The sequence below is a fragment of the Boleophthalmus pectinirostris genome, unplaced genomic scaffold (genome assembly GCF_026225935.1).
Source record: "Boleophthalmus pectinirostris isolate CB_2022bp ecotype Guang Dong unplaced genomic scaffold, ASM2622593v1 HiC_scaffold_6, whole genome shotgun sequence".
NCBI lineage: Eukaryota > Metazoa > Chordata > Actinopteri > Gobiiformes > Gobiidae > Boleophthalmus > Boleophthalmus pectinirostris.
In genome coordinates, this window is record NW_026571447.1 from 15,980,192 (window position 1) to 15,994,021 (window position 13,830).

At 35.6% G+C, this 13,830-nt stretch overlaps 1 protein-coding gene across 1 annotated transcript; it reads left to right on the plus strand.

Annotated features, from left to right (window-relative positions):
- Window positions 1-252: 252 nt before the first annotated feature.
- LOC110171414 (carcinoembryonic antigen-related cell adhesion molecule 1-like) lies at window positions 253-12,924 on the plus strand. Its single transcript, XM_055163859.1, is given in 9 exon segments — window positions 253-307; window positions 426-746; window positions 988-1,269; window positions 1,347-1,561; window positions 1,563-1,614; window positions 10,968-11,246; window positions 12,409-12,663; window positions 12,742-12,838; window positions 12,918-12,924. Coding segments are annotated over 9 exon segments (1,545 nt in total). The 5' UTR covers window positions 253-270.
- The last annotated feature ends 906 nt before the right edge of the window (window positions 12,925-13,830 follow it).

The following is a 13,830-nucleotide window of genomic DNA, read 5'->3' on the forward strand; positions in this document are numbered from 1 at the left end:
ATTATAAAATCATATATTCCTTTGTTGTTTTTCAGTCTGATTTGCCATATTAAACATTACCTGTTAAAGGACACTTTCTGTTATTGAACTACGACTTTGTTTGCCTGTATGATTTATTTTGCATTTGAGTCCAGTTTACCTGTGTGATAATAGATGGAGCAGTGTGTAATGATTAATCAAGGAAGCATTAACAAGCAAATAACAAAACACAAAGTACTTCCTGATATATATTGCCACTGTGTACTGGTGAAGGTGAAAACGACTGAAGATATGTGTTTCAAATTGATTATTCTTTTTGCTACATTTGGTAAGAACTGTTAGAATAAAATACTACTGAACTAAATACTATTACTAGTAAATTTAACTTTTCTAAATGATCCTACTCTTGTTGTTATTTTTCATTAACAGTGTTATCCAATCTGCAGGTTTAGCCTCAGGAGCTGGTGTGTTGCCTGACTCTGTGAATGCAGCTGTTGGAGGCACAGTCATGTTCCCCACATCTCTGGCTCCAACACAAACTCCATTTATAGCAATAGGATGGTCGTTTGGCACAAAAAATATCATCACTTCAAATTCTGCTGGTAACTTCACTGCTCCAGAGTATGAAGGCAGGATCACTGTGTTCATCTCCACTGGATCTCTGGAGCTCAGGAACGTGGCTCTTAGTGACACTGGAGAGTACAGTGTTACCCTGATACCAGCAGAAGGTGCAGCAGTCATTGGGCTCACTACATTGAATGTATATGGTCAGTGAAACACCAACAAATCTATAAAACATTAGTGGTAATAAATAAATGTGTCTGCTGAAATAATTTGTTGCACTGATTAGAAACTTTTTTTTGTTTACATTCACAAAATCAATATTTAAAAGCCACTTTATGTGTAAAAAAAAAAAAGTAAATCAGAAGTGTAAGTGACTAAACATAGTTTTCCCTTTTTTGCCATATCGTCAGCTAAAATGAATAAATAGCAATTTTTCTCCCTCAGATCTAGTATCTAATGTGAGAGTCACAGTCAGCAGCTCAGACTTAGTGGAGTCCAGCAGTTCTGTGAGTCTCTCCTGTTCTGCTGATGGGACCAGGCTGCCAACTTTCCTCTGGTTAAACGGCAGCACTGAAGTTACAGCCAGTGACAGAGTGCACCTCACTGATCGAGGCGCAACTCTCACTATAGACACTGTGTGGCGCTATGACCAGGGACCATTCACATGTGAAGTGTCTAATCCTGTCAGTAGCAGCACCAGTGTCCCAACAGAACTCTCCATCAACTGTGAGTAAAAACTGTCTACTGTTAAAATGCACAAACAATCCCATGTCTAACTATGTAACTTATATTTATATTTTCAGATGGACCAGATGATGTCATTTTGAGGACTTCTCCTTCTCTTGATCACTATGAGGAAGGTTCAGACGTGTCTCTGTCCTGCTCAGCTGACTCCAGACCTGCAGCTCAGTTTAAATGGCTTTTAAATGGAGAGCTGTTGTCTTTTACTGGAGCACAGATACAACTGAAGAACATACAGATGAGCCAGAGTGGAGACTACAGCTGTCAGGCTTTCAACAAACAAAACTCTCAGATATACAACGTCTCAGCCTGTGAGGATCTCTGTGCTGAGTATGTCAGTGATTAAATGATGCTTTTCATTCAATGATGCTATAAACCTTTCAAAATCTTCAATAAAACATATACCATTTAGTCAGAAATGATTTGAGTAATTTAACAAATGATTTGATATTTATTCTATTTGTCTCCAAAGACAGAATCACAAATATTTATGTCGAGTCATCCTCCAATGAGCCAATCGAGGGCTCCTCAGTGAACTTAACCTGTGATGCCTCTGGTGCCATCGTCATTAGAAAATGGTCAATAAATGGACAGGAGTTAAATCCTTCTGAAAACATTGTATTTTATGACCAAAAACGAGTCTTGTCTTTTAAAATCCTGAACAGAAAAAACAGTGGAAAATACCTCTGTGAAATCAGCAACCCCATCAGCACTGAGACAACTGCTTATGCTCTGGATGTAATCTGTAAGTGTTTGGGGCCACATTCTGTTTAATTCATTTATTGTAAAACATTTCCTTTAACTTAATATTATTTTTCAGATGGACCATAAAATGTTCAAATCTCAGGTCCAAAAGAGATTCAAGTGGACAAAACACTAAAATGAACCTGTCTGGGTGACACTGTACCAACTGCTAACTACACTTTTTGTGCCTTTGTTAATATTGCTGTTGGTTTATATAACCATAAACGGAGAGAAAATAAAATGAAGCTAAGAACTAAGAAAAAAAGGTATTATATTTCTGTTAGAGGGGTTAGTATAAGGAAAAATCTGAGTGATGATTTAAAAAAGTCTAACAGAAGGCTTGAGAAAAAAAAAAAAAGTATAAAGCTGGAATAAATGAATTATGCATTACATTTTGTTTGTTTTAATTTATATTTTGTCTCTTTATATATACAGTAAGTCATAAGTGAAATTGTAAATGCAGACTTGCTGTTCATACAATGCCTTTATTTCTTGGAATTCTGTCATTATTTAATAGGCTAAGCTAGGGGTGGGCGATATATCGATATTTTAAATATATCGAGATAGTTTTTAAACTCGATATGAATTCTGACATATCGTATATATCGATATAATGCTTATATTCAATTCTGATTTCGCCGCTTCGCTTGTTTACCTTCTCTCTCGTCGCCTCCGCCTCCCTGATTTTGTTCGCTCGTGTCTCCTTCACTCATCACTACCGCCGTGAACGCCGAAAGTTGGTGCCAGTGAAAAACTTCAAGCACCACGAACCTTTTCCACCATTTACAGACAAGAACATCAGCAGCACATCCTCATATTCCACCGAGTCGCGTCCTTTAGCCAGAAAGAAGCTAAACGAGCTGAGCTGCGTGAGAAGTGCGCTGTTTATGCAAATGAGCCATGTGCTTAAATTTCGTTTCTGTAAAATGTAAACACACGTGCGCAAAACTGCATTAAACACATTATTATCGCAAACAGGCTGATGTGGCTCTAGAGTCGTTATGCTTTATATATTGTAAAGTTTAGCAATGTAAAGTTTATTTATGCAGAATATTTAAATTAATAATCTGCTGCAGTGTCACTTGTACAATAGTGTTTGGAAACGTTTGATTTGATCTGCAGTGGATTGTGAGATTAAACCTCAGAGCTCCTCACTGCTGGATAATAACATGGATCTATTGAAATAAGGAACATCCTGAGCTTCTGCTAAATGAGCTCATGGTTATGATTATGGTCTGGATAACAGAGTTAATGCAAAGATGAACTTGTGTTGAGTTGTTTTATTTATGAATGAAAAGAAGAAAATATGTATTATTTCTTTTATTTTACAGTTAAATTATTATTTATGTAATTAGGGTTTTTTGTAATCTTAAATGTTCTTAAATGTTAAACTGTCGACCTCTTACACTTCAATTTAAAAAAAAAGGACCTTGTGGAATTTGGCAGATTTGTTTTTGCAGTTTACAGATTTAGGGGGTTATTTTTTCTTGAACATATATCGAGATATATATCGTATATCGAGATATAGCAAAATATATCGAGATATATTTTTTGATCCATAACGCCCAGCCCTAGGCTAAGCCATTATAAGTACTTTTTACTTCAGCCTAAACCCTTTCAGTCATGATCCATGGGGTTGTAGTCTATGTTTTGTATTGTTTTGTAGTGCAAAATGATCAAATAAACGACTACTACTACACCTGGATAATCCATCTTCAGACTGTGGACAGTAAATCTGTCAAGCTTCAATTGAAATAACAAAGAAAACATCTGAGGCATCACATATAGTGCTTGTAACTTGTAAAAATAAATATATATTATAATATTTTTTCTGGATTTCTGTCTTTCTTCTATTTTTAATAGCTGTTTCCATAGCAATACTAGTCAGGAAAATTCAATTATGTATTTCATTCTATTCCTTCAGAAACATTTTAAGAAAGGCCTTTCATCTAGTGCCATCTACTGTTGGGGTAAGTGTTGCCTCATTAGTGCAACTGCAGGAGTGTTCTAAGCACAATGTTAACAGCACAATATCTATGGCAGGGAAGGGACAATAAACAATTATATTGCTAATCACAGTAAAAAAAAAAAAAAAAAAGGAAGACAGTAGTACCTGTTCGAGTGCATTTTATAATGTGACTAAATTTGATAGGGATGCCATGTTCGCTTTTGAAGGTTTATTTATTTATTTATTTATTTATTTTGGTCATTAAATAAAATTTATTTTTCAGATAAGTAGATTAAGCATGACTCTTTCCTGGCACCGGTGCTATTTTAAAAAAAGATAGCTGGAATCATCAAACAAGTCTCTGGAGATGTTTGTGAAAAATATACTTGATTATAAAGCTCTATAACTGTAACATTTATTGATACTGACATTAAATGATATCAAACTGATGAAATAGTGGAAACACTTTGTGCAGCTGTTGTAACACAGCAGATGAAATCACTCACATTAATGTAACACCCAAAAATGTATTTAACTTTTAGTCTGATTTTTATCATGTACAATCCACATTTCTAAGCAGTTAATTCATGTTAAATACATTAAAAATGTTTAGCAAAATGATTTGGGACTGTTTGCATTCAAAGTACTCTCTCTGTGCCTACAGACTACAATGCTAATCGACAATTCACAAACTTACAGTTTTCAAATCGTTATGAGACAATGGTTGAATCATTCAGACAAAATCAAAGCAAAAATACATGAATATCTTAATTAATGTACAGCTTGATTATCTGCTAGCTCTAGTTTGCATTTTTATACTAACTCTACTTGAACTTGCCCAATCACAAGTCCCTAAATCTCATGTTTAGTGCAATGAGCTTCAGCTTTGCCATGGGAATTGTCAAGACCAAACAAATGCTCACTGTACTGTCTCTCAGATCTTCCCCAGGGATACCTATTCTTATATTTACCTCCCAAAAAATTCTGGCAGAATTTTAAATCTGACTTTCCTCTGTGTAGAGCTTGTTTCCACTTAAAACTAGAGAAGATCAGACTCCTGAGGCCACAACTACAGCGCCTCAGCTTCACACAGAGTCCAGCCATTTGCTTGTGCTCCAAAAGGTTCAGAAACAGATTTAGTTTGAACTGAGAGTCATTTTAGTCAGATGTTTTAGGGAAAATGGGCTGGAGTGAAGTGGTAAGTAAATATGACTGTTTTAAAATGTACCAAAACATAATAATACAATTACAGTAGGGAGTATTTCAGTATTTAAAAACTCTAATAATGACTGAGTGAAGCTAGCTTAGCACAAAATAGGTGTGTTTTATAGCTTGATATGGGATATGGAGCTGTGTGTAATGATTAATCAAGGACTAGTTGACAATCAAATGACAAAACAGGATAGTACTTCCTGATACTTTCTTTATATCGCCACAGTGTTGCAGTGAAGACAAAACCTACAGAAGATATGTATTTCAAAATTATTATTCTTTGTGCTACATTTGGTAAGAACTGTTAAAATACATTATTACAACTAAATTCAACTTTTCTAAATTACACAATCTTGTCAGTTTTTCATTAACAGTGTTATCCACTCTGCAGGTATAACCTCAGGAGCTGGTGTGTTACCTGAATCTGTGAATGGAGCTGTTGGAGGGACAGTCATGTTCAACACATCACTGGATCCAACACAAACTCCATTTATATCAATAGTCTGGAATTTTGGCACTAAAAATATCATCACTTCAAATTCTGCTGGTAACTTCACAGATCCAGAGTATGAAGGCAGGATCACTGTGTTCATCTCTACTGGATCTCTGGAGCTCAGGAACGTGACTCTTAATGACACTGGAAATTACACTGTTAACATTTTCCCAGCAGGAGGCGCAGCACAAAATGGAGACACTACATTGAACGTTTACGGTAATTATACATTTTGCATTATTATTTACAATTCATTTTATGGGCATCCACATCTGCCTCATATTAATTTCTGTATACATCAACATTATTGGAACATGTTCAGAAGAAGTCAGTCATTCATCATTATTTTCATCTTTTTTAGAAATAACATTATTTTTTCTCAGTAAAAGGTCATTTTTTAGAGACTTGTCAGACTTTTGAGTCTTCTTTCTTTGGGGATAACGGCACCCTTTTGGCATTTCATTTTTGTCATAATCCACTGTTATTGGTCAAAAGCAGTGATTTTACTGTTACTGAGCAAAACACCAGCCATTCTCTATTTTCATATATAGATTATATTATCATGCACTGCAGCCAGTGACAGAGTGCACTTCACTTTATGGTGCTATGACTAGGGATCATATGTACAAGTGGAAACTACAGTACTTTCAACAGCAAAACTTTGAGATATACAACATCTCAGCCTGCAAGGACCACTGTGCTGAAGTAAGAACCCTTATATTACATTCAGAAAATGATTTTAGTCTTTTATATAGAAACTTAGTGTTTTCTTGTAATAAGACAAATTGTAAAAAGATCGTATTTCTCTGACAGGTTTGGGAGGTAGCATTTCCCCCTTCGTCAGAGGTGTCAGGTGACTGCTATGACCTGTCTCTTATCAGCTGTTGTTAACCTTCATGTATTTTTACATGACACCACAGTGGCCATAAAATGTGTCTTTATCTATCACATTGGCCTGCTGATCTTTTCTTAAAACATCAAAAGGAGGAAGTGGCCATAATTTGCATGAGTCAAGATAAACTCATTAAATTACTCATATTTACAGTAACTCCTCTCAGACTTTGACAGCACTTACATCAATGCCCAATGAGGAAAACTGAGGAAATTTTGTTTTATTTTCCTTCCACAGAGAGAATCACAAATATTTATGTTGAGTCATCATCCAATGAGCCAATCGAGGGCTCCTCACTGAACTTAACCTGTGATGCCTCTGGTGCCATCTTCATCAGAAAGTGGTCAATAAATGGACAGGAGCTAAATTCTTCTGAAAACATTGTTTTTTATGACCAAAAACGAGTCTTGTCCTTTAAAGTCCTGAACAAAACAGACAGTGGAAGATACCTCTGTGAAATCAGCAACCCCATCAGCTCTGAGACAACTGCTTACACTCTGGATGTAATCTGTAAGTGTAATGGCATTTCATGTTTCATTCCTTTACTGTAAAAAATTTGCTTCCTATCTCAACATTGTTTTCCAGATGGGCCAGAAAATGTTCGAATCTCAGGTACAAAAATGATTCATCTGAAGAAAACATTAAAATTAACCTGCTTGAGTGACTCTGTACCAACTGCTCTAACTACACCTGGATAAAAAGTGGGACTGTTCTCACTCACTCATCTGAATATATTAAACCTATGGTTGGATCTTCAGACAGGGGAAAGTACATCTGTCGAGCTTCAAATGAAATCACAAAGAAAACATCTGAGGCATCACAGACAGTGCTTGTAACTGGTAAAAAGTGGATTTATGTTTAATCACAACTTGACAAACAGACTCCCTACAAATTCTTTAAAGCAGACATTATAAGATATTTATTTTGTATTAAACTATAACATAAATACACGTATTGATCTAAAGCAGTTAAATCATAGAAATAGATCCATTGACTTCTTGTTCAAAACTGAGAGACCCCCTCCTCCTCACAGTAGCATTTCAACGTAGCAAGAATCAGGAGCAATGCCTCAGACATGCAATCTATGATCAACTATGAGCAAATTAATGCTGAAAAAATATAACATGGTTAAAAGCTTATAAAAGTAAATTCTGCATAATATGTTCTCTTTAAAACATATGAACACAAATCATCACTGGATCTGTGGTGTTTTCCTTGTTGACTGTTCACATGACTGTGCTGGTCAGAATAATTCAACATTCACTAGTCACTATCTACATAATCTGCAGTAACAGAATGAGGCCACTAGGTGGTGTTGTGGTCACTGGTTAACTGTATCTCATTGTATTTCTTTAGCACCTCCAGAGGGTCTCTCAGCTGGAGCCATCGCTGGGATAATTGTTGCAGTATTAGTGTTTGTTGCTGGAGCTGCAGTGGGAGGGTTTTATGTGTATAAACACCAGTAAGTTATAAGCACCATATCTTTAGCCTTTTATTTATAATATTCATATAATGTAAACTGATAATGGTATGTTTGAATTTTATTTTAGAAAAGGCAGAAAGTTAAGCAATAACAGTAAGTATCCTTGTAGTTTATTAAATATTCTGATAAAAAATAAAAAAAACATGATTTAAGTGTTATTACACCTCCACATACAGGTCAGAAGGAGATGCATGTCTACGAGAATACTTCAAATACACACAAGTCCAACAGTAAAGAAGAAAATGTGTATGAGAATGATTTTAATATTTATAAGAGACACTTGTAATAATAAAAATCCAAACATCACACAAACCTTTTCTGCCATTTTCCTTTTCGAGAAATGTGCTTTTCTGTTGTTTACAATGTGTATGTAGTATATATGATTATTGTTTCTCTCTTGGCACAAACTCGAAATAAAAATGAATGAATCAATCAATCAATCAATTGTAATTAAAATACTGCGGGACACATTCAAAAATAAACATGTTTGATTTGGTGGTAAAATGAACCATAATTTCTCCAGCCTTTTAAAAGAAGTTATCTTGCTATTCACTAATCAGTTTACTACTCACAACAATGAGATGGGTGTAAATGCTAGGCAATTTTGAATTAGTTTTATAAAACAGCAACTTCAGCTAACAATTTCTGTAGCTCCCAGGATGCATTGCTCTAAAAAGTAAAAAAAAATAAAATAAAAATGTATGCATCAGTGATAAATAAGGCATAAATAAGGGACCTAATCTGTCTGGTAAGGAGAGATACAGCAGTAAGTAGTATGATGTATAAGTAGCTGTATGATATTAAGGAGAATAGAGGGTAGGCCAACTGTCAAACTGTATCTTATTGGAGATCCCTGACAGAGTAATATCAGTGTTATGTGCTTTTTGTTTAAGAAAATATATAAAATGCTTTGGCTAGACCATTCACATATTTACACACATTAATCCCGGAGAAACCCAAAGCCTCATACTCATTGCCTGTACAGATATGTTCAGACTTGACCACATATCATCTGGCCTATGAGAACATATGCAGCTCGACTAAACTGGGCTACTGAACTTGAAATCAAGCTACTCACATTCACAAACATCTTCAAACACATGGAAGACAGAGAGGATTCCCCAAGAAAATTCCATTCATTGTGTAGTAAATTATATTAACTGTTTTTTTTAATCAATAAAACACATTAGGTCTAATGGTTTTATCACAGTTACAAATGGAAGATTATTATGTTTGTTTTATGCAGTCATTTACAGACCACACTGACAATAATTAACTAAAGTACACATGGGCCAGGATTACACAGGGGAGGGTTAGTTGTAAAACCCCTCACAGTGCTCCCCTTGTGCTTTCTGTACCTCACAAATTCCTCTATTCAACCAAACCAACAAGACACACTGTAGACAATGGGGATTATACATGTCATAATCCTTGGAGGTTTTTTAGGTAAGAATTCTATTTTAATAATTCATTTATCATTACATATTTGACACAAACTAAGTCACGTTTTAATGTAGCTATTTCTGTTATGGTTGCAATTATGAAACCAGCACTATTTTAACTGTATTATATTGATACCAGGTTTAGCATCAGGAGATGCTCTGTTACCTGACTCTGTGGATGCAGCTGTGGGCGACACTGCCATGTTCACCACATCACTGGCTCCAACACAAACTCCATTTCTTTCTATAACATGGCAAATTGGCACCAAAAATATTATCACCTCCAATACTGGTAACTTCACTGCTCCAGAGTATGAAGGCAGGATCACTCTGTTCATCGCTACTGGATCTCTGGCGCTAAGGAACGTGGTCCAAAAAGATGCCGGGACTTACAGAGTTACAGTAATACCGGCAGCAGGCCCTCAAATGTTCGGCACGGCAACGCTCACTGTGCAAGGCAAGTGAATACTGTGTAAAAAAAAAACTGTGCTGTGGAGCAGTTTTAAAAGTTGTAATTGTACTTGTGAGTCGCTGTTTGTAATTAGATTTGTCCAGTTCTTAGAGGTGGGCAGATTATCAAAATATGGAAATAAATAAGTATTGTGAATGATGTTTTGAACTAAGTTATACAATATTTGTGTTGCAAGCTTTCAAACAGGCATAAAGTGACATTTCTGCACTTTTGGGTAATTTTACTGATTTGTCTTATACTTAAACCTCAACCAATGCATTTAAAGACATGCTTTGACTGGTGTAATATTGTCTGAATATCAACATAGGGATCTAAAAATGTGAAAAAAATAAAATAAATAAAATCATGATATTACTAGCAGGTTCTGTCAATATTGCCCACCCCTAAATTGAATGTTATGGTTAACATGTATAAGAAGATGTGCTTGATTTAGCAGAAATTTAAAAATGATTTAACATAACTATTTTGGCTAACCTAAACTGGCATAAATGGTAAACCTCCAGCTAGATAGTCCTGATTAAACCCATCCATAAGGCAGAGCTCTGCTGCTGCTCACTGCTCTTGACAGGTTGTACCAGCAGCATTGAAGGATGAGTGAAATACAGAGGACAAATATTCTAAGAAGGACACTTTAACCATAACCTTAACCTTATGGAATGACAAACTCTTCAGTCATGTAGAGCTGTAAAATGGGGTTGGACAATACGACAAAAAATGCAATCAAGTTTTTTTATTCCTGCATATTGATCAACTGCAATTTATTGATTCAAAATTTTTTGGCTTATTAAAACAAAAAATATGTCTGGTAGTATTGCTTAAATATAGGTTATGGTTATTGGTTGTGGACTAAAAGTACTCAAGCTGATCATTGACAATTAAAATAACTGAATCTTGATCTCAGTTAACATTTGATAAATTGCATAGCCCTAATTTAAACCAATAAATAAAGTCACAATGAATTAACAATGAAAGTGACAATTTTGGTCTCCTCCCACAGATCCAGTGTCCAATGTCACAGTAAGCGTCAACAATACATTCTTAGTGGAGTTCAACAGTTCTGTGAGTCTCTCCTGTTCTGCCTCTGGCTCCTCTCTGTCTTTCCTCTGGTTAAATGGCAGCACTGAAGTTACAGCCAGTGACCGAGTGCACCTCACTGATGGAGGCGCAACTCTCACTATAGACACTGTGTGGCGCTATGACCAGGGACCATACAGATGCCAAGTGACAAATGCTGTCAGTAACAGCACAAGCAAAGAAGTCTACGTGCCTATAATCTGTGAGTTAAAAGTTGTAAAATATTGATCATGGGACTCATTCATCTTTTCTTCCACTTAAGATCACAGGAGCTGGAGCCTGGTTAATGGATAATGATCAAAACGGAACCAACACACTAACCACCCTTAGGTGCATTCAGTAAAGGAATGTAAAGATCTATTGACTTACTGTTTCCAGTGGTGAAAAGTATCAGAAAAACATCAGAACAGAACCAGGACATCAGACTTCAGGTTCATCAGGTCTTCTTGCTATGAGAAAAGTAGTTTAGAACTAGTTTAGTTTAGTTTGTTTGTTTATTTGCCATTTGTAGTTAAAAAACACATTGAAAAAACATGTGCAAAATGCTCAAAGTGCAGTATGAGACATAACATACTGACTATACTGTTGGTATAAATTTAACACACACAAAAATGTCAAAACAGTAATACATATGCTAAAAATATTGAAATGTAGCTGGATATGTTGCTGCGGATATCTCATGACAAAAAAGTCAGAAAAAGTTAATTACAGCATTTAAAAACAAAAAACAATGTAATGTCATCTACACCTAACCTTAATTTGTTTATTAGTTAACATTAAATAAACAAGCGCAATCAGAGATAACAACCGGGTCCCCCATGAGGCATCGGTGGGGGCAGTTCATAACCGTGGAAGCCAGCTTATGAGCACCCCAGCCCATACCTTGATTATGTGTGTGCCAACTTGTGTGATGATTGGGTGAATATTTTAGCCCACAGATGGTTCAGAAATTGTCGATATCGCCTATCCCTTATAATGGCGTGACCTTTCAATTGCCCTGTGTGACCTCAAATGACCTCGGATCGTCACCAAACCTTTTTTTTTTTTTGCGGCATTGGGCGCAGGGGCTTGACCCACTTACCAAATTTGGTCACAATCGGTCCATAAACGGCGGAAATTATCACGGGTGGACAGACACACAGACACATACACAGACACACAAGGTGAATACAAAACCTGTTCAATCCTCTGGGGACAAGGTAACAAATGTATTATAAGGCTCTGGTTTGATGATTCACTGCTCATGTTAGCATTTTGTTTAACCCTTGTTTGCTTCTTGAGTGTTAATGTAAAAACATCATAATTGTAATTTACAAAGCATACACAAAAATTCTAAAATCCACTTAATCCAACTGTATTTTCAGATGGGCCCTATGATGTTACGATTATGTGTCCAAACAGACTTGAAGCAGGGCAGTCCCTTGCCATCTTGTGCTCTGCAGAGTCTGTACCAGCAGCCACTTACTCCTGGGTGTTCAATGGTGAACAGCAAGTCAATAACTCAGAGTTTCTTGTTAAAAGCACCATTGTTAAGTCTGACAGCGGTAAATATATGTGTGAGGCATCAAACGCAGTCACAGGGAGATCACTGTCTGTGGAACACACCCTGTCTATAAGAGGTAAAAATCAACTGGTGTGAAGCGATTTCCACGTAACGAAACACAATAAGTTATCATGTGCTTATTGTTTATGAGCAGATCCTGGCCTTTCTGATGGTGCCATTGCTGGAATCGTATTGGCATGTATGTTGATCGTAGGAGTTTCTGTTGGTTTGGGCTGTCATGTGTATCAGAGGTAAGAACACGTGTGAAATAGGCTTACCTCAAAATGAGTGTTGAATCCTCTGATGATCTTCTTGTGTTACTTTTTTCAGGAAATAAGAAAAACATCAGAAAATCGACCATCAGAAAATATACAGTATATACAGTGTTAATTCAATCTGAAATATAGAAAAAAGCTTCCAATTGTTTAATTCTTACAGTTATATTTTACTGTATTATACAAATATCAGTAACTGTAGGACACATACTAGTAATATTACTGTCCAATATTAGAACCTCAGGCATATTTAAGAACTATTTATATTACTCTTGTTTACTTTTACTTGTTCATGTCCTGTTTTTTTGTTGGCATTACTGTTCAACATGATTACACTTTTTATTATTTGACAGTAATATTTTTTTAATATGTCAATGCATATGTAACCTTTTATAAAAGCTTTGGAGATTTGATTTTGCTGTGCATCAGGCTAAATAACTACTTTTAAATACTTTGCTGCCATCTTGTGGCCTTGGCTTAAAAAAAAAATCCTGATTCAGAAGTTAGAGATTTTAATTAGTATTAATCAACACAATTTTAAATATATATAATTGAATGTTAACAATGCTATATGTCACAGGATGGGGGTCTACCACCTGCTTTTCTCCATGGAAATGTTATTGATTTCCTAAAGTGTTCTGCAGTGTGGAATTACACTTCTTTTTTTTTTTTTTTATTAAATTACCGGTGTTCAAAAAATACTTTGAAAAATAGACAGTTTTACTGTGAGCAATACTGCAATCCCACAGATCTGACCTGTAACTTGTCCTGGTGCAAGTGTGCCCTCCACCATAAAGGTTACATTATGCACCTTTAAAAGGTTAAAGATTAAATAAAAGATTAGTACCATTATTATACACGTGTTTAGTTTATCATATACTTACCAGTAACATAATTTCCCTAGCCTGGAATCTTGCTAAATTGTAAATAGTCACATTTTTATAAAGCATTTTTCTACCTTCAAGCGC